The sequence below is a fragment of the Pseudorca crassidens genome, chromosome 3 (genome assembly GCF_039906515.1).
Source record: "Pseudorca crassidens isolate mPseCra1 chromosome 3, mPseCra1.hap1, whole genome shotgun sequence".
Taxonomy (NCBI): Eukaryota; Metazoa; Chordata; class Mammalia; order Artiodactyla; family Delphinidae; genus Pseudorca; species Pseudorca crassidens.
In genome coordinates, this window is record NC_090298.1 from 13,649,678 (window position 1) to 13,676,388 (window position 26,711).

At 40.6% G+C, this 26,711-nt stretch overlaps 1 protein-coding gene across 5 annotated transcripts in view; it reads left to right on the forward strand.

Annotated features, from left to right (window-relative positions):
* Nucleotides 1-26,711, forward strand: part of FBXL7 (F-box and leucine rich repeat protein 7) — a 419,768-nt gene that overhangs the window by 105,786 nt on the left and 287,271 nt on the right. For all 5 annotated transcript variants that reach the window (XM_067730409.1, XM_067730410.1, XM_067730408.1 and 2 more), the window contains one exon: nt 10,590-10,679. In XM_067730409.1, the coding sequence (XP_067586510.1) occupies nt 10,590-10,679 (90 nt within the window). Of the gene's footprint in view, nt 1-10,589; nt 10,680-26,711 lie in introns of those variants that run through there.

The window sequence follows — 26,711 nt, forward strand, 5'->3', positions numbered from 1 at the left end:
ACTCTGAATGTAATGGATGCCACTGAATTGTACACGTAAAAAATAGTTAAGATGGCAAATTTTATGTTATATATGTTTTTAAAATAATGAAAAAAACGCCAGCACCCTGAACCAGATCTTGCATCTCTCAGCAATGAACTAAATGTCGAAAACCATCCTTGGCTTTTCTCAGGCTGGACATAAACCTGTGAGAACTGTGGCCTTGTAGGGGAAGGGCCCAGCACATGGGCAGGGTGAAGGAGGTGCTCAGCTAACGGGTCTTGTTTCCTGTTTCTGCCTGGACTGCCCCCCAGTTACAGCATGTGTGGCCTGCTCAGTGGCCTTGAGGTCACTTGTTAGGTGCTTTGGAAACTGGAGTAAAGAAAGTTCCAGTTAAGACATTAAATGGCTTGAAAGGGAAAAAAAAAAAAATCAAAACATGACTGAGAGTTCTCTATTTCCTTTCCTTTCCTTTCTTCTTCTTGTCCTCCTGAGACTGTATTTCCAATCTTCACCAGGAAAGGACAAAAAATGGAGAAGCAAAGCAAAGGACATCATCTACTATTCTTCACTCACAATAAAGTGAGGCAGGGGCTCAGGACTTGATTCCTCCTCGTTTCACTCTAGTTCAGCGTCTCCAACTCTGGAGAACTCATCTATTAAATCCCCGCTGGCCTGCAAGAGCTAATACGTGTTCACAGTATGTGTTGAGTTTCTTTCCAAAAACTAATATGCACCTGGGCCAGGGATTAATCCAGATCATTTTTTGAGGTAACTAATATTATTATTCTGTATATACAGACATTTGAACTGTGGATCAAAGAAGATAAGAAACTATCTCAAGATAACAATCAGGAAAATAACAGTGAATTCAACACACAAACATGACCCACTGCTCCCGTGATCTAATTCTGAGATACAGAAAAAAAAAAAAAAAAAGAGAAACTCTCTTTCCTTTGGTGTGGACATCTAATATTAAAGCAGACTCTTATGGTGCACGGCAGCCACTTGGAAACAAGGTGCGGGAGAGAAACAGGAAATAAGGGGCTAAGGCCCTCACCACGTGGGTCCACGTGCTCCTTTGTAGATTTCCTCTCGGAGGTCTGTGGCTGAAATCTGCAGGAATGAGTTCAGTGCATATAGTCTGGAGTTGATAAAGGGCATCAATTTTGCAATGGATTTCTTGGACTCTTTAAGAATGTTAGAAATCATAGGACCCCACTGATTCAGTTTTTTGTTACGTCTTGATCTTTTCTGTTTTCCCCTTTACCTTCCTCATGTTATCAATAAATAACAACGGAATGTCTGACTGTCTTGTTTTAAACATTTGCATTTGCACAGTCAGCCTGGGCACTGGGAAAGAGAAGAGAGAAGAAACTTAGTGTTGCAATTTTATATATGAGGATTTTTATATTAGAAGAGACTTAAAATCCTATTCTAATAGGATCCCCATGTAATGAACATGCTCCTCTTCAGACATTGGGAAAACCTGTCACCCTCTAACAGAAAGCCTGAAGGAATCAATGATTGGAATCACATTCTTCTGCCAACATTCCCGGGTTAACAGTGTGCCCCAAGTGACCGAAATGATTGACCCACCAACTAATTTGTCCATACAGTGGTTCACGTTTACACGTGTGTATGTTCACCTGTTCACGGACAATGCTTACCAACTTCAGTGCATTATTAGTCTTTGCTTGCTTTGGTATTTGTATATTTGATACCTAATTGTTTGTTCAATTGCCCTCATTTGGGCCTCTAGCCTCCACTTGGGAGGAAATTCAATACAAAGCCAAATTTTACTGTACCAAATCCAGCAGGCACGGTTTGGATATGCTAACAACTCCTAATGAGGGTTTTGGCCATTGGTCAAATAAACAAACTTTCATGTAGCAGTTGGATAGAAAGCAGAATTGCCAACTCTGTTTATGCTTGAGGGATTTTTTACTGGATCTATAAGGCATGTAGAATTTATATGCGTATGTAATATTTACTTACTATTATATAATAGTAAAATAATAATTAGTGTTTTAAATTTCATTTCTTGTTTCCTGATACAAATTGAACTGTGACAAATGTGTCAATAGTACACACTCATGGTGGACTCTGGCCGGGAGCGGATGTGATTGAATGCTTTACAGCCCCCAGCTCATAGCAACCTCTCCCACGCTGAAAGGTGGCAGTACAGTTCCCCTATTCTTAGTAGAGAAAATAGGTAGTTGGTTTTTTTGTTTGTTTGTTTTTATCCATGTTTTATGGATGAAGGCAGTGAAGCTTAGAGAGTCTGAGAGATCTTCTCCCGGGCATGGTGCATGGAAGTGGTAAACATGGATTTTGAACTCCCGTGGGTCTGACGTCGTGATGGACAGTTGTGCGTGTCAGCTTGGCCAGGCTGTAGTACCCAGCTGTGGACTCAGACGCTAATCTAGGTGTTGCTCTGAAGGTGTTTTGTGAATGTGGTGAACACCTGCAATAGTTGACATTAAGGAGACTACTGTTGATGGTTACTGTCGACTGGACCGTGGGCCTTCAATCCAATCACTTGAAGGTCTTAAAAGCAAAATGTGAGATTTACTGGAAAAGAAGGAGTTCTGCCTCGAGGCTGCAGCATTAGCTCCTTCCTGAGTTTCCATCCTGCTGGCCTGCCTACCCTACAGATTTCCAGCTGGTCAGTTTCAACTATCCTGTGAGCCAGTTCCTTTAAATCCCTCTCTGACTCTGTATCTATATATATTATATGTGTTGATATTATATATATATCTTACATATATGCATATATGAATAACCCTATATATATATATACTTATAGAAATAATGCCATAATTTTCCCTGGTCATTACATGTACCCTGATAGGAGATATTTACACATCTCCTATCAGTTCTGTTTCTCTGGAGAAGGACATCAAAGCCTGGGCACCATGACACCCATTTGCAAAAAGTGAAAGAGGTTTCCATCTCCACATTACAGGAGATGAAGCAAGATTCAGAGTTTGAGAGACGTGCTCATAGATACGCATGTGGCTTGGAGATGGTAGAGCTCAGGTTTGGAGCCAGAGACTCCAGAGATAGTGCTCGAAACACTCGAACCCAAATCACTCCAATTGCATGAGAAGTGGGCAGCTGTGATGGATGCAGGACAGGGCGGCTGATGTCTGTTAATCACTTGTGTGTGTGACGGTCACCGCGCCGAGCACTTTGCCTGGTCCTCCTGGGTTCTTGGTACAGCTTCCTGTGGAGGTCAAGGCATCGGTCAGAAGGAGAAGCTCCTGGCTGCTTCTCAGACCGTATGGCAGGTCTGAATCACCTGGAGGGCACGTGGAAACACAGGTGGCTGAGCCCTCCCCCACCCCCGCCCCGTGTCCCATTTAAGGGCAGGGGAGATGAAGCTCTGCCTTTTGTAGTGGAGCCGTCACAGGATCTGTAGATATATTTTGAGACCAGCGCACCTCAGTTCTTGCTGGTATTAGTGTTTTCTCAGGTCTGGCTGTGCTTCCCCTGCAGCCCTCCGTGGTGATCAGCTCTTGTTCTGGCTGTGGAAGCATCACATGCGCTAAGCGGACTCCCCTAGGCGGGTCCCCAGCAGACGCTCCTCTGCTTGGGGTCCTGTCGCTGCCACAAGGGATCCCAGGCGACTCCAGGAAGTCGCACCTCCGGAGCTCCCTGAGTCCAGCCAGATTACCCTGCAGCCTGACGTGGCCATGCGTCTGGTTGGTGGTGGGATGTCTAAGGGCGATGATCTCCGGTGTGCTAATTATAGGGAGCGAGGTGACAGCACCCCTCTGTGCCCAGAGCTGCTCTTTATCTAACACACCGCCCCCTCTCTCAGAGGAAGCCCAGAGAGAGAAACAGGGTGCAATCTGGGTATGTCTTACCTGTGCTTCCCTTTTGCCTGGTCCTTTCCAGTTATTTCCCTGGGCTGGACTTCCTGCCCCATCTTCCCACCACCTCCCTCTGGTCTGGACTTCCCTTATATAAAACTCCAGGATCGAATCTGACAGGTCTGGCCCTTGGTTTGCTAAAGGAGGTGAGATATGTTGGCAGTCCCTTCCTAAGACAATAACTTAGCTCACAGAAACATTGTCACACGACAGATGTGTTTTTGACTATTAGAAACCAAGTATCCCCTTGTTCTTTCCTTCTGAGGTCCTCCTGTGACAGTTCTTCTGTAAGTGCCCCCTCTCCTCCTGCCCACAACACACACACCTTTTCCCTTTCCACTTGAACTCACTGGGGAGATGGTTATGCTTCCAGAAGCAAGGCAGAAGAGACGAGCATATTAATAGTATCCAAAATATGAAAACCACTACACTAAGATTTATTGAGTATTTTCTGAATGCACTCTCCTAAGTGATATATCTGCATGATTTTATGTAATCTCACTCCACCCTGTTTATAGCTGAAAACACTAAAGCATCGAGGGGTTTTATCGTTTGCTCAACACTAGTAAGTGGCAAATCCAGGTATAAACCCCGGCCTCCTGACTCTAGATCCTACACCCTACCCACTTAAGTGTACGTGAAAGCTGGTTACAAGCTGTGAAACCAGATCTAATACAAGATTATATGTAGTTGATCCTCACTATTTGTGGATCCCATATTTGCAGATTTGCCTACTAGCTGAAATTTATTTGTAACCCCAGAAGGGGACTCACGATGCTTTCATGGTCATCCTCGGATGTGCACAGAGGGTGAAGAATTTGAGTGGCCGGGCGTGCAGGATCCCAGCTGAGGTTGAGCAAGGCTGACTTCTTGTTTCAGCTCTCATGCTGCAAGTAAGGGTCCTTATAGTCTCTGCAGCGCCACGTGTTTCACATTTTTATGTTTTTATTGGTGAATTCACCATTTGAAATATGTAGTGCTGAAGAGCTAGGTGTCTAGAGTTCCTAAGTGCAGGAAGGCTGTGATAGGCTTTACCTGTGTTAGGTCAGCTTCCTTTAGGCTTGAGTCGCAGTGCTGTCGGCCTTGGGTTCAATGTTAATGTATGAACAATATATATTAAGTAAGGTGTCTGTATTTTCTTTTCTTTTTTTAAAATGTTTTTATCTTATATTGGAGCATAGCTGATTAACAATGTTGTGTTAGTTTCAGGTGTACAGCAAATTGATTCAGTTATACATATACATGTATCTATTCTTTTTCACATTCTTTTCCCATTTAGGTTATTACAGAATACTGAGCAGAGTTCCGTGTGCTATACAGTAGGTCCTTGTTGGTTATCTAATTTAAATATAGCAGTGTGTACATGTCAATCCCAAACTCCAGGGTGTGTTTAAAAACACGCATAAAACAAGTTTACATATTGATGGGTTGACAAAAATGTGATCAGAGGCTCACAGACACCTAATCCTGTGTTTCCCCTCAGAGCAAGGATTCCCTGTTGTTAATTCAGTGTTTACAGAGACTTCATGGAACTTAACAAGAATGGACTGTATCGATCTCTCTGTTACCTTGCTTTCCTTAATTAGTTAATTCATTAAATACTCAGACATTTAAGAATGCTTTACTTATCAAAAGGCATACATTCTTAATGGAGGTGATATCACCCCCAAGGGGACAAAAGTTGGTTCTTGCGGTGGAGGGGAGTGAAAATCTTATTCTTTTTATATAAAAAGCATATATATATATATATATATATATATAAAGATAGATAGATAGATAGATAGATAGATAGATAGATAGATAGATATACACAGTACATAAGAAATCTGCAGTACAGCTGTGGTATTACAATTTCAGTTGGAGGGTGATAAGGAAAAATGTCTAAAAATAGTCACCTTGCCTTTGACAAAGGAGACAGGAATGTACAGTGGAGAAAGGACAGCCTATTCAATAAGTGGTGCTGGGAAAACTGGACAGCTACATGTAAAAGTATGAGATTAGAACACTCCCTAACACCATACACAAAAATAAGCTCAAAATGGATTAAAGACCTAAATGTAAGGCCAGACACTATCAAACTCTTAGAGGAAAACATAGGCAGAACACTCTATGACATAAATCACAGCAAGATCCTTTTTGACCCACCTCCTAGAGGAATGGAAATAAAAACAAAAGTAAACAAATGGGACCTAATGAAACTTAAAAGCTTTTGCGCAGCAAAGGAAACCATAAAGAAGACCAAAAGACAACCCTCAGAATGGGAGAAAATATTTGCAAATGAAGCAACTGACAAAGGATTAATCTCCAAAATTTACAAGCAGCTCATGCAGCTTAATAACAAAAGAACAAACAACCCAATCCAAAAATGGGCAGAAGACCTAAATAGACATTTCTCCAAAGAAGATATACAGAGTGCCAACAAACACATGAAAGAATGCTCAACATCACTAATCATTAGAGAAATGCAAATCAAAACTACAATGAGATATCATCTCACACCAGTCAGAATGGCCATCATCAAAAAATCTAGAAACAATAAATGCTGGAGAGGGTGTGGAGAAAAGGGAACCCTCTTACACTGTTGGTGGGAATGTAAATTGATACAGCCACTGTGGAGAACAGTATGGAGGTTCCTTAAAAAGCTACAAATAGAACTACCATATGACCCAACAATCCCACTACTGGGCATATACCCTGAGAAAACCATAATTCAAAAAGAGTCATGTACCAAAATGTTCATTGCAGCTCTATTTACAATAGCCCAGAGATGGAAACAACCTAAGTGTCCATCATCGGATGAATGGATAAAGAAGATGTGGCACATATATACAATGGAGTATTACTCAGCCATAAAAAGAGACGAAATTGAGCTATTTGTAATGAGGTGGATAGACCTAGAGTCTGTCATACAGAGTGAAGTAAGTCAGAAAGAGAGAGACAAATACCGTATGCTAACACATATATATGGAATTTAAGAAAAAAAAAATGTCATGAAAAACCTAGGGGTGAAACAGGAATAAAGACACAGACTTACTAGAGAATGGACTTGAGGCTATGGGGAGGGGGAAGGGTAAACGGTGACAAAGCAATAAAGAGGCATGGACATGTATACACTACCAAACGTAAGGTAGATAGCTAGTGGGAAGCAGCCGCATAGCACAGGGAGATCAGCTCGGTGCTGTGTGACCGCCTGGAGGGGTGGGATAGGGAGGGTGGGAGGGAGGGTGACGCAAGCGGGAAGAGATATGGGAACATATGTATATATATAACGGATTCATTTTGTTGTGAAGCTGAAACTAACATACCATTGTAAAGCAATTATGCTCCAATAAAGATGTTTAAAAAAAAAAAAAGTTTCCTTGGAGGGAGGGCAATCATGAAACAAAGGTTGAGACACACAGTTGTAGGGCACAGTGAATGATATGATGAAGCATCTAAAGTATTTACTAGACTATGCAGCACAGCATATGCGCTCAGTGTTAGCTGTTTATTAGAAAAATCATTAATAATAGTATTTGTTTCCCCAATCTTCTTCCCTTTCTTCATAGGCCAGCATTTCCTATACTGCAGATCATGGTCTTCTGAGGGATCTGCCCACACATTTTCAGATCTGTCTGAAAATTTCTCCTGAAATTTGTTGTTTTCTTTTGTGCTTTAATTTTTATGATGATCTTAAAGATGATGCTTGCATACCGGTCCTCTTTGTAGCAGAGTCCTCCCACAAGACTTCATTGCCCAAGTTTGCACCTGGCTTTTAAGGAGGGAGCTCTCCTTCAGTGGTTATAGGCCAGTAAGGGATAAAAGAAGAGCAGACTGAAAGCACGTGAATGATACAGTCAGAGCAAGTGAGGGCCAACTGACGTGCACCCTGTTGTAGCAGGAAGGACTCCCTAAGTTCAAGTGGGTGGAAGTGGTGGGCAGGGCGAGTCCCCAGAGGGCCGGGGTAGTGTGGACATGCCCAAACCAAGAGCCCATTGGCTTCAGGAGCCAGTGCTGTATTTACGTTTTCAAGGGCAATGTAATCTCAGCAAAATAACATCATCTGCCAGGTTAAATTAATGCTGTTCATTTGAATTTTATGGGTTTTATTGTTTTCATGTCCAATACGTTAGTTTGTTTTGGTCTTATTGTTGAATCAAATCTAAGGCAGATGGAGGTCATTTCTAGTTTTCCATTTGTGCATCACAAGTAACAATATAATAAAAATAATTTCTATAAGTTAGTGGTGCACAATAATTTTTTTTTTTTTGCCACATTACAGTAGTATTTGCATGACTCAGGTTTGAGGAACGACCATGGACTGGTAGAATCATAGACTATTTGAGCTGCTGGGAATCCCTTAGTCCAACCATCTCCCCAATCAGATGTCGACACTGAGAAGTGAATGTCCAAGGTCAGAGAACAAGGGAGCAGCAGACTGAGGTCAGAGACCAGGTTGACGTACTTCTAACTAGGTACCAGGTCCAACATGTCAGCCCCCACCAAGGGTGAACCATGGCAGATAAATGGTGCTGCCTGACTCATATAAGTGCCGCCACAAAGGCCTGACACATACTGATGGAGAGTTTCTGCACTGTCTGCTAACTCTGAGAGAGGAGGATGTGAAATAGGCAGAAATGATGGGAATAACAGAATTGTTTCAGAGCCATAAGTTATAATGAGCAGTGGTGAGAAGCAACAGCCATTGAACTTCACTGCTCTGGTGATATCACCCATGAACTTGGATTGTTCCATTACTCTCAACATTAGCAAACAAAATCCTGAAGCTCTTTCAATTGAAACCCATTTGTGCTTTTCTACTTTGTCCTTTTTATAGACTCTAAACTCACTCTACCTAACTGGGGTGTGTACACTATGCCGGGAAGACTATTGGAAAACAATGTTTCTCAGCTTAATGTAAGAGTTTAGATCATAACTTGTGGTGTGAAAAGAGTTCATCTGGGATGTAATTGGTTGGTGACTGTTTTAGTTTTCTATTGCTGCATAACAAATTACCATGAATTTAGCAGCAGCTTACCGCAAGATATCTATTATTTCACTGTTTCCTTGGGTCGCGATACTGGGCTTGGGTCAGCTGGGTCTTTTGTTCAGGATCTTGCGAAGCTGCCATCAAGGTGTTGACCAGAGCTGCTTCCTCATGTGAGGTTGGGGTCTTCTTCCCTGCTCATGTGGGATTGGTAGAATTCATTTCCTTGCAGCTGTGGAACTCATGGTGGTTTGCTTCTTCAAGACCAGTAGGAAGGATCTCTCTCCTCTAGACTCTTTAAAAGGGTTTACTTATGTATTTAGGTCAGACCCACCCAGGATAATCACCCTTTTGATTAAAATTAATGCTATAGGAAACTTAATTACATTGGCAAAATCCTCTCACCATTGCCATGTCCTGTTGCTTAGTGGCAAATTGCAAGTTCTATCCATACTCAAGGGGAGCAGGTTACCAAGGGCATGGACATTGGCTTAGCCTGTCCCGGTTGCTACAACAAAATACCATAGACTAGGTGGCTTATAACAACAGATATTTCATTCTCACAGTTTTGGAGGCTGAAAAGTTTGAGATCAAGGTGTCTGGTGAGGACCTGCTTCCTGGTTCGTAGATGGCCATATTTTCCCTGTGTCCTCATGGTAGAAGGGGCAAGGGAGCTCTCTGGGGTCTCTTCAATAAGGGCACTAATCCCATTGATGAGGGCTCCACCCTTATGACCTAATCACCTCCAAAGGCTAATCACCTCCTAATACCATGGCATTGGAGATTAGGTTTTAAGATATGAGTTTTAGGGAACATAAACATTCAGCCTGTAGCAGGTACCATGGGGATCATCTTAGAATGCTGTCCACCATGGTCATTGGCACTTCCCTCCTGAGGCAGTGAGTGTGGTTCATATTTGTAGACTTTCATGTGCATTTGCAGAATGTCTGCAATATTAATGTATATGTTCAAATTAAAATTTAGAAGAGTAGAAACTCAGTTGTGAGCTGAGGTGAGGTTATTTAGACCAGGGTTTCTAAACTTCAGCAAATTGATGTTCTGGGCTGCATAATTCTTTCTTATGAGGTGCCGTTGTATACGTTGTAAGATGTGGAGCAGCATCCCTGGCCTCTACCCACTGGAACCCAGTAGCACACCTTCCCCAGTTGTGACAATTAAAAATACCACCAGTCATTACCAGATGTCCACTTGAGGGAGAGGCACCCCCATTTGAGAAGTCCTGCATTAGAAAAACAAAGTGGGTTTTTTTTTTTGTTTTGTTTTGTTTTAATGAAGAACCCATTAAAGCAGGGAATTTGTTTTTTAAGGTGATGCAGCTGTTTGGAGCCAGCAGGCTCTTGCTCCTTGGCTAATGCCTCATTCTTAGATTTGTCTTTAGCCTTTATTAGGAAACGATAGTTGCAAAGAAAAACTTAATACTGTAGATGTGTTTCCCACATGGACTCTCTTATCCACATGTATGCCAAAACAAGATTACGTTATCATATTTGACTATGTTTTATAATCTTGTCTGAATTTATAGTCAAGCCATATTATAATAGGGCTTTAGTTCTACTATGACATGGGTCAGATATTTCCCAAAAGATATTTAATGCCTAAGGCAAGGAACCTAATGAACTCCTTTCTTGGTATTATGGCTTCTTTCTTGGAAACAAGTGATATGGCTTGGTAAGGGATGGAGTGGAAGGCACGGTCCAGTGCTGAAATTACAAAACTCAAAAGCTGCTCGTTCCTGTTTTCTCTAGGCAAAGGCAGCTCAAGCATCTCATCCGACGTGAGTTCAAGTACAGATCACACGCCGACCCAAGCCCAGAAGAATGTGGCTACCAGTGAAGGTAGGCATCTGCTCTTCATTATCTCTTGCCCTCTGGTCACAGTGCTGGCTGTGTTTGGAAGACACGTAAAAGGTGTGAGTTTCAGTTCTGTTCTACTGAGTGGAAGCATATGAGATTCTTAAATATGAGAAGGCCAAGGTTTTCCCAGGTTTCTTTTTTGTTGCATTGCTGTCACCATCTACTAAAGTTGTTTTGATGTGGTTTAAGGTAAATGCTGTTATTTTGTGAAAATATAACAGGCTGACTTTTGGGAAGTGTTTATGCATGACATATCTTGTTTTTCAGTATGAAAAACATTATGATTGTAAAATCTTTATACTGCAGTTGAAAGTTCCTGCAAGAACTTTCAAAATAGGCACACCTGGAATTCAGGATTTTGATAACGGGAAGGTCATAGTCATGGGATTTGTGGAACTTGAACTATTCCCACTACCTGGGGAGTAGGAAAAGAGGTTTGTTTGATTCTTTAAAGAGTAAGTGAAAAGTCCTGCTTGTCAGAACACAGATTGGTTGCACTGATATTCTTGATAAAGAATTTGACTATATGTAGTAGCACAAGTTGGAATTTAATTGCTTCCCAATAGTTGAGAAGCTTTTCAGTTATTACTTACTCGTTTGAGTGTGGAAATCATTGTTTCTATTGTAGTTATTTAGTGGAAAGTTGACCCAATTATGGAATCGGCTCCTTTTATTTTAAGGTGAAACACATTTAAATGACTTCTTTTCTGAAGAAGAGTTCTTTCTAAACGCATTGTTGAATGAAGGTCCATGGAAGACACGAATGCCGTTTATCATGAAAGACTTCACTGAGGTGTCAGCCGATTTTCTCATGGCACTGTATAGAGCCTACTTTCCTAGTGTGCAGGGTGTTGTGGAAACACCATTTCCAGTCTTTGTTTCAGAGGCTTAGTTTCTGCTGCTTGTAATATCGGGAAACGCACTCAGAGCCCGGTGTTGGTCATGTCGGTTGTTTGATTGCTCTTGATCTGCACTACAGGGTATGCATCAATGATGATGCTTTACTTCTGTCATGTGTATCTTCTCTTTGGGTATTCTTTGACGTGGTGTGTTTCAAATAAGAATTATCTCCTCTGGGTTAATTATCCCCAGACTGACGGATAAATAGCTTTTACAACTGGATTGCATTCCCTTGTGTTTTGGGCCTTAGCGTTGTTTTTACCAGCATTCTGTGGCAAACAGATTGGGGTGTTCTCCTTAATGGAGTGAAGAATCAGGTAGCAATCCAGCTTTAATTTTGTGCCTGTTCATTCAAATATGGGGATTAGATCATTCTTGAAATTCAGTTAAGGTAACGTGCAAATCGGGTAAATTGATTTTTAGACCTTTGCTTTGATTCTTAAAAGCCAGAGTGGAAATCACTTCAATTTAATTGATTTATGATCTGCTCTAATCAGAAGTCTATGTTTTGTAAGCTTATCACTTCTTTCCATCATTATTTTACAGTCACACTTGTCACAGTAATTTGTCTAATTTGAGTGGCTGTGAAAATAGAAAGTTAAAAGTGTGTGAAATAATTCTTCCGGGTTTCCCTATCCGGATTTAAGTTCTCTTAATATTTTTTCTCCTTTTCAAAAATAGAAAATACAAAAATATATGAGCTCTGTTGCAAAGGTTGGGGGAAGGGGCCATGGGATTTCATGCATTTTAAAAATGTCTGGGGCTTCCCTGGTGGCGCAGTGGCTGAGAGTCTGCCTGCCGATACAGGGGACACGGGTTCGTGCCCCGGTCTGGGAAGATCCCACGTGCCACGGAGCGGCTGGGCCCCTGAGCCACGGCTGCTGAGCCTGCGTGTCTGGAGCCTGTGCTCCGCGACGGGAGAGGCCACAACAGTGAGAGGCCCACGTACCGCAAAAAAAAAAAAAAAAAAAAAAAAAAAAGTCTGCTTTTATGCTTCAAAAAAAAACTATAACTATGAAAAAATTTTTCATTTTTGTTTTGCCATTTTCTTAGGAAGATCCTTTTGGTGTAGGCCCTGTCAATGTTTCATACATTTTGGTCACAGTGCATTTTCAGGAGAGAAAAATGGGAAAATGTGTGATGTTCATATGAAACAGAATTTTTAGCAACTGGGCTAAATTGATACGGAGTTTTTTCCGAACTCGTAAGTGGAAGAACCTCGTCGTTATGAAAGATGCTATCCATTTTTTGCTTATCTAAAAAAAATTTTAAAGAATGTGTTGTTTGGCTATTTATTTGCATGAATCCATTTTGCCACTGTTTTTCAATCAGTGAAAATTTTAAAATATTAAAAAATGAATTTGATGTGGGTATTAGTTACATTAAAATGTGTTTCAGGGTTGTTTGCCACAGAATGGTCTCATCCATGGGTCTAGTTTTTTCCAGATAGAAGCATAATAGACAGTGCTCAGTTTCTCAGTGCACAGGTGACAGAGCCCAGGTCCACCTCTCAGGACGAGCAGTCAGGACATCACATATTCTGACCTCCACAAGGTGGATTTACCTGATGGCATTAACGGTTCCTCCTACCGGAAAACACCTAGGTAACCACTGTATGCAACACACTGATAAAAGAAAAGAAAACAGAAGGTGGACACAGATTTCTTACACACGCTGAACAGAGCACATTTAAAAATGCTTCTTTGATTCTCTTTCCACTGTTTTCTAGGACTGTATTTAACCTTTGCTGTTAAAAAGCGTATTGGGTAAGTTGTGTGCCTGACTTTCTGGAAGCTGTATGATTATGGTTATTTTCTTCAGTTCTTTGATCTTCTTATGATTTTTTGCCTCTGAATTCCTGGGTATTGCCTTCAAGAAGCACAGGGAGGATCCTCAGTTTAAGGGTCTGCGTGATACTGAGTTCTAAACATGGTATCTTTTGTGGAGGGTAGTATTCAGTTTTCCTGCAGCTTTTGAAAACTGTGACCATGCCTGTAACAGCTGGGATGGAAGCATTTGGAGCAGTGTTGGACTTCTACCTGATGGGCTGGATGAGGAGGTGTTGTATCAGCTCCCTGGGTGGTGTGTGTGTGTGTCTGTGTGTGTGCACATGTGTGCATTTGTGTCCAACCTCCACAGGGTAGCTGATGGCCCAGGCACCATCTATAACTGGGAAACATGTGGGTAACCACTCTATGCAACGTATGCTGGGAAATAAACTGAGGACCTGGGAGTGGAGGGAAGGGAAGGACATACAACATGCACTGGCCTGGGGCTGGCAGCAGGAACGGTGATGAGCTGTCTTATGGGGGAGATGACAATGTTCTAAAATTGGATTGTGGTGATAGTTACACAGCTCAGTAAATTTACTAAAACTCATTGAATTTTACACGTGAAAAAGGGTTTTGGGGGGCCGCGGCCTGACCTTCAGACTTATATCTAAACCATCACAAACCAATCTTTTAATATGCTGCCTCCCAACTCGGAGAGGTGAGAGGCTGAGTCTTGGCCAGTACAAAGTGCAGGGCTGGAGGCTGGAAGCTTCTCCTGAGATGCTCTGGCCTTGGGGCCAGAACTGGCCTGAAAGCCATGATTACAAATCCCTGGACCAGGAGGGTTCATAGCCCAGCGTGTGGTACCCTGTCAGAGTTGACCTATTGTATGTACATATTCGCACATGAAGCTCTGGAAGGCGGGAGAGATTATAGACCCACAGATTTCCCAACCTTTTAATTAATTAATTAAGTTTTTAGCTTTTCTTGGATAGTTGTTAACCTCAGCTCAGGTTTTAAACATGTTAGCATCACTCCAAGTCGGATTCTTTGCTAAGGGCTTATGTCTTTGCTGTCTATCTCAAATTGCAGTGATCCAAATTGCAGCGGATCCACCCATGATCCACTTTGGGTCATAAGGCTATTCCCCTAGGATGGTGGGCCCAGATGATGATACAATTTGATTTTAATCCAAAAGAGAATGGCATTTTATACCTGATGGTAGTGTTCTGTTCCAAAATCTCATGCAAAACTTTCATGAGTCTTAATTTGTGACTCTAAAGCCACACCCCTTTCAAGGAATTGGCAGCCTGCAGTGCTTTCTTTCTGATACGATATAGGCTTTCTTTAAGATCCATTATATTTCTTGTGACAGTTGAAGTTCCTGGTTTCCTGATACTGTAGGGGGTTTGGGTTCAAGTGTAGAAAGCTGGAGAACTTTCCATTTTCTCCCAACAAAATCTGCATTCCAACATCATACACCATAGCTTCATTCTTTCCAGTTGTATTACTATTCTTTCTCTTCCATTTTTTTCTGTCTTTCTCACCCACAGGGTGTTTTCTCTTGTACTGGCAAGAATGGCCTTTGACCTTCAGCTCTTTGAAAGTCATGTCCAGCTGTGAGCAGAATCAGCTGGATTAGGTTAGATCATGACGAAGCTTCCTAGAAATAAGAAGCTGAGCTTGGGCTTCTTTCGTGGAATGGGCGAGGTGAGGCATGAGGGTGTGGCTTTAAGGGTGGCATCTCAACAACTCAGCCTTCTCTTGAGCTGGGGGAAAATGAAGTGGTTAGTTCAAAGGCCAAATGCAGTTGGCTGATGAAGAGTCAGCTTCACTCAGCTGCTCTTTAATCACATTCAAGTTTAGATACTGAACTCATGGACAACACAATTTATAGGTGTGATGGCTGTTTATACATGTTGGTTATCAAGCCGGACAGCCGTGGAATCCGAGAGTTTTTAGAGCTACAAAAATTCTTGGCAATCTTCTGATCTACTGCAGTCATTCTACAAAGAAATTCCTGTGGCACAGAGAACTGAAGAGGTTTGCTCAAGATTACACACCTAGTACATTGGCAAGCAGGAGTCTGACACAGTAATGTTTTGGTGAAAGATGGTCCAATTAGAAAAAAGCTCCGGACATGCAGGCCCTGCGGCCATGGCTCACGGGCCCAGCCGCTCCGCAGCATGTGGGATCTTCCCGGACCGGGGCACGAACCCGTGTCCCCTGCATCGGCACGCGGACTCTCAACCACTGCGCCACCAGGGAAGCCCAAGAAAAAAGCATAACCTTTCAAAAAAGCTTTTGCCTTTGGAGCGTGAAGCTATTTATCTCTCATTTGTGCACCTGATCTCTTGCTGCCTATTTTGAGCTGGTTGCAAAGCTGAAGCAGGCTGTTTGGAAGAGTTTGAGAAAGATTGTTGAGCCCCAATAGATCAGTCCTTCCGGTGGGAGGAGGGGAGCTGCTTCAAATGGCAAAAGGATCTCAACCTACTTGAGTAGATTCGCTTCCAGAGATGGAGACACTACCGTTGTCAGCTCAGGATTATAAAATAGCCTTTTAGTAGATTTGCATAACGTTGCTTTGTGAAATTGCCCATTTAATTAACTCCCTGAAAGAAGTTCATTTTAAAATGTTTCATCTGAAATGAGTTATTTAGGAAGAATTTGCGGTGATGTTCTTTCCGTGAACCTACAATCACCAGTTTATTTATACAGTCCTGGGTTCTCACGTTTTCGGTGCCCAAATGTGACCAATTCCAAATAGAGTTATTTTGAAAATGTCCAGGCATTTGGCTTTGCTTTTATTCTCTTTGTCTTATGTTATCTTTTTACTTCTTGAATGTACTCCTCAGACAAAATTCACATGAATCACTCAGGAAGAGAAAGATGATGCTTTTAACTCAAGGTAGATTCTGTTTCCCAAAAAGCCTTTTTGACTATCCAACAAATTCAACAGACATTTCTCGGACACTTATTTCAGGCTCTTGCTAGTACTTTCATGAGTATTATTGCATTCATCTTTGTTTCATCGTCATACTTCTCTTGTGACGTCGGCATAAATGTTTCCATTTGGCAGATGAAAACAGGGAGACTGGGAAGAATCAGGGTGGCCCAAAGTCATGTAAAACTGCTGGGTAGCAAAGACAGGCTTTGAGTGCTGAGTGCTAAGATTTATTCTTAATGCTTGTTTTGTAATTGTCATGCAAAAAGTAATGAGAATTTCACACTAGTCATTGTTATAAGTTTATATCAGAGTATATTTTGAAAGTACTTATGAGAAGTACCTTTTCAAAAGCAAACTCATAATCATGTCTAGATGGCCGACATTCTGCATGGAAACACTTTTGTGTCCATGTATAGTCTAGAAAATGACTTCAAATCCTTAGTTATAGAAAGCAGAAGTCAAGATTCCAAGTTGCTTTTATACGGCACTGTTGAAGGCTTAGTTTTCTGGTGACCAGAACTGTGCCCTTAACAGACTGCACCAGACAGAGTTAGGGTTTGAAGCTGATATGTCAGTTAATCATGATATGGGGTCTATAGTGTATGTAATATAAAAGTACTGAATAGTTGTATTGCTTGTTTTCCCTTTCAAACTGAGCGATGGAATTATTCTTAAATTGGAAATGCACACAAGTGGTAGATGCCAATCTCAGACCATGTGCCTTGGAAGACGGGAAATGTACCTTGAAGCAGCCTATTACAGTTGAATGAAATTCTATCTGTGACACAAGAGCAAATAGATAACATAGGAAGAGGAATATAAAGAACTGGAGAAAGAAAATGATGCTGAAGAAATCGCTTTTGAAATAGTTATAGAGGGACGACTTTCCTGGCGGTCCAATGGTTGACTCTGCGCTTTCACTGCAGGGGGCGCGTGTTCGCCCCTTGGACATGGAACTAAGATCTACATGCTGTGCGGCACAGATAAATAAATAAATAAAATAGTTATAAAATGACATTTATCCAAATTGGAAGGTAGGGTGGAGGACCTTATGGGGAGGAAGAGATTCCAAAATCAAAAACTGGTGTTTAGGAACTTTTATTCAGTATATGAGGAAGGTGATGACCGATTATTATAGAGCTTTGTTTTGCCTTTAAAAATTAAATTTTAAACTTAACTATCTCTAAAATTTCAGGATCATTTAGGAATGCTTTGCAAGGCTTTAGCTTTGAAGCTTAATGTGTTTTGGTAATTAAATTAGCACCTTACTGCCTCCTGATCAGATTTCCTTTGTGGTTGAAGCGACTGCTTAATTGTAACTTAGGTGACTTTTGAAAAGCTGCGCCCATTACATCTGGCGATTTGAACATTTTATAGATTCAATGTGCCCAATTTAATAAGGAAGTCACATTTGCCTCTGAGGGTTAGTTTAAGCAGAGGCAACCTCATCAACTCAATATCCAGAAAGTGGTTATGTGAGCCTAGAAATGTACATTGAAATGATAAATACCATCTCAGACTCAAGAAATAAGTTTAATTTCTTGAGGGAGTTATCTTCCCAAATGAATTATCCAGAATGGCAAAAATGTCATTTAAGAGTCTCAGAAGGAAATTACGTTTCTCTGTGAGTGTGTATATGTGGTGTGTGTGTGTGTTTAAGGACATTTTAAAGTAATACTTGAGACAGCCAGAGTTTCTCAGATCTTCAGTATTCTAATCTCATGTGCAAAATTCTGTGTTTATTTCCTTCACCTACATCTTGTAACTTGTAAAAAAGCACTCAAATAATCAATATATTTCAAATATAGACATTCTGATTCATCTAAGTACAGCTAAGTGTGTTTGTAATAAAAGCTTGGATCATTCTTAAGATATCAGTAATTTCACTAGATGGAAATTTGTAAAAGGATGTAATCTAGGTTCAAATACATTTGTTTAGGCACTGATTGGGGGCTACAAAATGTATGTTAGTCACCAACTGGTAGCACAGAGAATGATCCCTACCCTTCTTCTACCTGAAGGAGTTTCAAAACTAACTCTGGGTTTAATGAATTTAAGTGGGGCATCCAACCTGCAGCTCTTGAGTCTCCGTCATTCTCTAACGCCATAAACCATCATCCTTCACAATATTGCTAGTAGCTATTTTGGTTCCCTGAGGAATTTGATTTTATGACAAGATCCACTGCTTCCAGAACTTTCACAATTACTGGGGGAAATAAACACCTATGAAACAGTTAAACAGTAGTTTGGGGTGGTATGGGATTGTGTCCCAGCAAGTGATCTGAAGAAGTGCTATAGCTGGAGGAATTGGGAAAGGCATCCTGGGAGCCCGGGACTTGGCGTTTGCTGTGTGGGTAGAAGGTGGAGGATGGAGAGGGTGATACAGCATGGCATGTTAGATTGTGACGAAAAATCCATTTGGGCTTACATGGGGGAAAGGGAGGCAACATTGAATTCTGGCAACATTGAATAAGGTCAAAAAGTGCGTTGAACACCACTCTTTCACTAAAACGGTTAGTTGTGGAGTGGCTGCACACTCTTTGTATTAGGTTTTCCGTGGATCCCATATAATTGGGGTTGTCAGTGACAAACAGGCTATCATTCTGTGACACTGTACACCCACCATCTTTGTTTGGGTTATTTGGAAGGTTTTACACTCAGTAACCAACTTCTGAGCTCATCTCAGGCAAAGAAAGAATATGGAGGAAGTTGGGAACCAACCTTTTAGGACAAATATCCTGATGTTGGAAATATTTGCCCTTTACAGTCATGGACAGAATCTGACCTTAAAACTCGGGTTAACATGTCTGTTTACTTCCTCTTTGACCAGGAAATAACTTCCTGAGGATAAACTAACTTCCTGAGGAAGTCCCTGACTTCCCAAGGCTGTTAGGCTGATTAATAAATGAGAGAAAAGCACTTGAGTTGTAAAGGACATTCCTTTACATTCTATGTATTCCAAAAAAATATAGAAAACCCACATTATGGAGGGAATAATATACAAGTAATTTAGAAATTCTTTGTGATCATTAAGAGGCGATTGAAGAATTGTTATAAGGATGCAGTCTGCGGGAAGCAGATGGTAATACAGTCAATAATTATAAATATAACAGGGGAGTTTTCAGCTGTTTATAACCGCTACTGCCTTCCAGGGTGGGGTGAGGACATTTGTTCTTCCAAATAACTGCATGTGTTTGAGTGAGTTTCCCGATGTGGGCTTTAGAAAGCTAGATTCCTCTGCACAGTAGAGATTCTGAGCTTCAGAGGAAGGAGACACAGGGGGAATCCAGGGGAGGGAAGAGGGAGATGATGGGAAGAAGAAGAAATAGTGGAACTGGGGAGATACTCCAACAACTTGTGGGTTAGTGTTGCCCAAAGTGACGCTGTCCTGCGTCCCTGAAAATCGCTAGTCAGTGTTTACCAAACTCACAAAATTCTTGGAGGGAGGGAATTTCCTATAGAAATCAGTGATGGACTCACTTTTGAGACTGTTCTCTTGCCTTCTTTGTAGTCACTCGCCTTACAGAGATACAGCTAAAGCCAACTTCTAAAGAATCCATCAGCGAACACTCCCCTACCATTAACATTAGTCCAAATTTAAGTATTCTATTATGTTTATCTTCTGTTGTATATAACAGTATTTTATATAACTTATAGTGACTTATGCAACTTATATTACCTTTTCTCTTTTGACTCTAATTACAAACTCCCTTTGTTCTGATTATTAATAATTATTATTCTCTTTTTGATCTTTGGCTTTTCACAACTTCTGTGAAAAACCTTTAAGCATCTCCTTTGCCCTTCCAGCCCTGTCCTTCAGGCTATAAAACCATCCTTGCTTTCTGGTCACAAAGGAATGTCCATCCTATTTTCTTTTCTTCTGCCCAAGACACAGAATAAGTCATGCCCCAAAGAGTCTGGGGCCTTTTATTGGAGAAATATATTCAAGACAGAAATCTGGGAATCAAGCAAAGGGTTCCTGCTGCTGTGGACTTACTTTGAGGAAAGTTAGAGCAGGGGTAAAAGTATTTCTTAAAGTCACACTGATTTTACCAATTTATAGTATTTTATATTATAAATCATTGCTCTATACATATGTTCTTATAGTATGAAATTTCATTTGCTACTAAGATTTTTCTACTACTCAGCAACCAAGCCTACCACCTTTGTTGGGCTGCCCCATCAGATCTCCAGATATGCTCAGATATGCATGCACTGTAGCAGTGACAAGTAATAAACTACAGCTCAATCGAGATGGCAACTGCATAAGAATTTTGTATTGCTTCAATTCATACCTCCACGGTGTCCTTCCTGCACTGGCTTGAACTTCTTTGAGGAAAGAACTGTGTTTTATCCAGCTTTGTATATACCCTGCGGCTACCACAGTATTTGACATGTAATAAACATTTAATACATGTTTATTGAATGAATGACTGGGTTGTCAGTCAAGATTTTAAGGAGGAGTAGACCTCTTGATTAACTTTCCAACTATAGTCATAAAGACCGTACCGACAAAAGCTGTGCAGAACCAAAGTAATATGTGAGAAGCATAGTTACTTTTTAGAAAAAAGAGTAATGCTATTGCTTAGGGAAACTTGAGGCACATCCTGGGAATATTTGCTATCAATGTGTTTTCAGCTGCCTTTTGTGTTAAAGCGACAAACAACTTTTTAGAGCAGAATGGGCATGTTGAAAGGAAGATAGAACAGAAAATATGTCTAGTTTCTATGTTTTCATATGCTTTACTGCTTTAAACCAAAAGGTTAAGTTGTCTGAATGCTAGCTCTATAAACAACCAGTTTCTCACAGAAAATTTTTTAACATTTTAGATCAGCAAATGAAATAAACTTAGAAATCTAAGAATTCTAGGGCTATTCAGCACTCCTCCCTGCAACCTCAATTTTAAGGGACGGGGAAAGTATGTTCTTTCCCCTCACCACCTTAATTTTATTAAATCCCTTTTTAATCTCTTTTAACCTCAGTACATTGAATTGTTTCAATTCTTCATTTACTGACATCTCAAAGTACCAAATTAGAGGCTGTGGTTCTTTAACTGATGAAATTGGAGAAGTAAGTTTCATTTTATTGGCACAAAATATGGCTGAATTGGCCAGTTAACAAACGTGCTCTTATTCTCTGGGTTCACTGACTTGTTATGAAGAAAATGTTAGAAAAACCATTCCTAAAAAAGAAAACAATATTATTCTTTACTTTTTTTAAAAGAATTATCCTAGAACCAACCTTGACCTCAGATTATCTTTTGCCAGCTATGTTCTATTTCCTAGAAACTAGGAAACTATAAAGTTCAGATGTTTTGTCTTGCTGGATTGGAACTGGTCAGGATGGAGATTGGGAAGTGAATTCATCCAATCGCAGAGATTTACAGAGCTAAATTCTGGTTAATGGATGTATGTGGAAAATGAAGTTGGAGATTGAACTCTTCATTTAATCTGAATGAGAGGGGAAAAAAAACCTGTACAACAAAAATTTTGTGATTTTGTAACTCCCCATATATATGTGACCCAAGTTACGTAGCTTTAATTTTCTTCTCTGTGAACCAGGAATAATAATATTATCTACTTCATGTGTTGGTCATGCGGATTGAATTTAAAAATTATATTCATGGGCTTCCCTGGTGGCGCAGTGGTTGAGAGTCCGCCTGACCATGCAGGGGACACGGGTTCGTGCCCCGGTCCGGGAAGATCCCACATGCCACGGAGCGGCTGGGCCCGTGAGACATGGCCACTAAGCCTGCGCGTCCGGAGCCTGTGCTCCACAACGAGAGAGGCCACAACAGTGAGAGGCCCGCGTACCACAAAAAAAAAAAAAAAAAAAAATTATATTCAGTGTGAGTCCCTCTGCATATTAGCTGGTTTCGCTTCATCAGCTTAATCACATTCACTTTACGTAAGTTCCATATCCAACCTTGTTCTGGGACAGGAGGACTTAGTATGGAAAAGTCTTCCCTAAATGAATTCAGCATAATTATTATGAAAATCCCAATACGATTTAAAAAATATATATATTTATTTTTGGGCTGCATCAGGTCTTAGTTGTGGCATGCGGGCTCTTTCGTTGCGGTGTGCGGGCTCTTTGTTTCAGTGTGCGGGCTTCTCTCCAGTTGTGACATGCAAGCTTATTAGTTGTGGCACGTGGGCTTAGTTGCCTCGCGGCATGTGGGATCCTAGTTGCCCCACCGGGGATCGAACCGACGTCCTCTGCGTTCGGAACCACTGGACCACCAGGGAAGTCCCCCAATATGATTTTAATTTTGAAACTTGACCAAATTCTACTTTCTTAACCTAGAAGAAAAAATCCAACATCTATACGTACCTAACCATATGTGCATGATGAATTCAGTTCAATTACATATGTATCACAGTATGGATGTTGAATTACTTATATGTGGAACTCATTCGTTGAATTAATACATGTGCATGTGAGAATATCCAAGAAAAATTTTGGAAACGCGTAATGAAAGTACCATTTCCTTAGTGTCACGAAAATATATTCTGCATTTACAGATATTTACGAAGTGTGGTATGGTGGAGCTTGGTGTAATGGAACAGAGAGCTTAAGGTAGATTGAGTTATCTATGGCCATTTAGGATATGATAAAGATGGCATTATAGTTGGATAAGAGAGATAAGCCTTGTCAGTATTCCTAACAGGAAAATCAGCTTCTCATTTTAAAAAAAGGAACATGGAGAACCTAAGTTGTTCCTGATGCCAAAATAAATTCTTGATGGATGAAAGATTTAAATGTTCAAATTATATATAGATGACTTCTTTTATGATCTTGGGGTAGAAGAACCTTTCAAAGCATAAAAACAGAAGTTGTCATAAAGCTAAAGGAGACCACCAGCACATTCATGGGGTAGTTCATGCCGTATGGGGTAGAAAATATCTTGATATTGTTCAAAATATTTATCTTTCTATTAAGCTAAGTTCATCGCAGGTTTCTTTTTTATTGCTGGACTTCTCAGAGCTTTTGATGTGTTAGTCTATGTTGTTAATCTTCACGTAGCATATTTTATTTCTCGAACTTCTTTTATTATACCTCACAATCAGAAAACACTGATACATGTGAATCGAGAGCCTTAAAAAATGTATACGTGCTTTGATCTAGGAATTTCACACTAGGAAATTACCTTACAAGTCTGAGTGTTATTTGTAGTTCTAGTTTCTTAACTTTTATAATATAAACATGTTGGTAAAATATTTTATTGAGACATTTGTATGTAAAAGTCCTGTTAAGCTATTAAAAACGTTAGCAAACAATGTTTAATGATGTAAGAAAACATTTATGAAGAATGCAGATTATGAAGCATCATTTCTTATGTGATCCCAATTGTCCTTAGGATCATATTCTTAAAGGAAAACGAGTGAGGGGACATATTTCAAGGTACCATCAAGGGTTATCACTGAGAATCAGAGATTACATACTATACCGTTTTATGTAAGGGACTTGAGCATCCGTAAATTTTGGTATATGTGGGGACTCCTGGAACCAATCTCCTGCAGATACTGAGGGACAACTGTAGATTTCTTTTTTGTGTTTTCCAGTATTGTCCAACTTTTCCACGTTAAAGAGGCAATTTATAGAAAATTCAATTTGATTCTTTTTCTGTAAGAGTGTGAATGTCTCTTTGGTCAGTTTTTTCTTGTTTTGGAATTTTGCTGAATGTGATATGATCAAAAATTCAGTTCTTTGATTTTTTTCACTGTTGGTTAATATTTTTGGGTAAAGGTCAACCTTGCTATTTTTTTCCTCCCTGATGCTCAAATATGCATTCAGCCCCCATCTAGGCAGCCATCACTTGCTTTCATGGACATTTTGTAATAAGTTTTAAAAGAATTTTCTATTCTTAAAACTTCTTTCCATTAGTTGAACACACTTCTAACAGTTTTTCTTCTTTATTTACATTTACAAACTAAGGCTCCGATACATTATTTTTTTTGATGATGTGTGAATGTAGGGTTTGTTTTGAATTTTATTTTATTATTTATACAGCAGGTTCTTATTAGTTATCTATTTTAAACATATTCGTGTATACATGTCAATCCCAATCTCCCAGTTCATCTCATCACCCCCCCCCGACCCCCCCGCTTTCCCCCGTTGGTGTCCATATGTTTGTTCTCTGCATCTGTGTCTCTATTTCTGCCCTGCAAACTGGTTCTTCTGTACCATTTCTCTAGATTCCACATATATGCATTAATATACGATATTTGTTTTTCTCATTCTGATTTACTTCACTCTGTATGACAGCCTCTAGGTACATCCACATCTCTACAAATGACCCAATTTCGTTCCTTTTTATGGCTGAGTAATATTCCATTGTATATATGTACCACATCTTCTTTATCCATTCATCTGTCAATGGGCATTTAGGTTGCTTCCATGACCTGGCTATTGTAAACAGTGCTGCAATGAACATTGGGGTGCATGTGTCTTTTTGAATTATGGTTTTCTCAGGGTATATGCCTGGTAGTGGGATTGCTGGGTCATATGGTAATTCTATTTTTAGTTTTTTAAGGAACCTCCATACTGTTCTCCATAGTGGCTGTATCAATTTACATTCCCACCAGCAGTGCAAGAAGTTTCCCTTTCTCCACACCCTCTCCAGCATTTGTTGTTTATAGATTTTCTGATGATGCCCATTCTAACCGGTGTGAGGTGATACCTCATTGTAGTTTTGATTTGCATTTCTCTATTAATTAGTGATGTTGAGCAGCTTTTCATGTGCTTCTTGGCCATCTGTATGTCTTCTTTAGAGAAATGTCTATCTAGGTCTCCTGCCCATTTTTGGATTGGGTTGTTTGTTTTTTTAATATTGAGCTGCATGAGCTGTTTATATATTTTGGAGATTAATCCTTTGTCCATTGATTCATTTGCAAATATTTCCTCCCATTCTGAGGGTTGTCTTTTTGTCTTGCTTATAGTTTCCTGTGCTCCAGTACACTTTTTATATTCTAATTCGTTCCGTATTCATCTACATCGAATATTTACAGAATGCCAGGTATTGCACATGCAGAAATGGGGATTCTTTGGTGAGCCAAATAGACCTCACCTTCTGGAACTTTTCATCTTGTAGGGACTCAGATATTATATAATCTCAGAAATAAATTACATGCTACATGCTGAGAATATATTCTTCAGTACATGCCTACAAGTAAAAATTTAAGCTGAGGGTCTGAATGATGAACAGGAACTAGCAAGGTAAAGATTTGTTTGAACATAGGTATGCGGGGAGGTGTGATGGCAGGGAGAGTTGTGTTCTGGTTGTCTATTATCGTGTAACAAACTACCCTAACACTGACTGCATTTATTTCCTGTTGCTATTGTAACAAATCACCACTAAACCTATTATCTTACAGTCGTGGAGGTCAGAAGCCCTACATGGGTCTCAAGAGGACTAAAATCAAGGTGTTGGCAGGGAGGTGTTTCTTCCAGAATCTCTAGGGGAGAATCCACTCCATGTTTTTTCCAGCTTCGTTCATAGCCTCTTCCTTCATCTTCAAAGCCAGCATCATAACATCTTCAAATTTCCCTCTGTCTCTCTCTGTCCCTCTGACTCTGATCCTTTAGCTTCTCTCTTATGAGGACCTTTGTGATGACTTTGGATCCACCTGGATAAACCAGGATAATCGTACCATCTCTAGATCTTCATCACGTCTGCAAAGTCCTTTTTACCATGTAAAGTAACATGTTCAAGGTTCTGGGCATTAGGGTGTGGACATCTCTGGGGAAGTCATTGCTCTGCTTTTACATTTAGTTACTTCAAACAACAGCCATTGTCATGTATTTCACAGTTTTATATAGAGGTTTTTAAAAAAATTATTTATTTTATTTATTTATTTTTGGCTGTGTTGGGTCTTCGTTGCTGTGTGCAGGCTTTCTCTAGTTGCAGTGAGCGGGGGCTACTCTTCGTTGCGGTGCACGGGCTTCTCATTGTGGTGGCTTCTCTTGCTGTGGAACACGGGTCTCTAGGCACGTGGGCTTCAGTAGTTGTGGCTCGTGGGCTCTAGAGCGCAGGCTCAGTAGTTGTGGTGCACGAGCGTAGTTGTTCTGCAGCATGTGGGATCTTCCTGGACCAGGGCTCGAACCTGTGTCCCCTGCATTGGTAGGTGGATTCTTAACCACTATGCCACCAGGGAAGCCCTATTTCACAGGGTTTCTTTTCCCCAATCAGACATTTGGACAGGGCTCGACTGTAATTGTTTTGCTCCATGTGGCATGGACTGAGGTCACTGGTGGTATTCAGCTGGTGAATAGGCTAGTCTAGACGGTAAACAATGTGTGCCCAAACTTTGCCTAGGATGGCTAGACTGTCAGTTGGAGAGCCTACAGCTGACCTCTCTAGCAGGATGGTTTCAGGGTAACCAGACTCCTTAT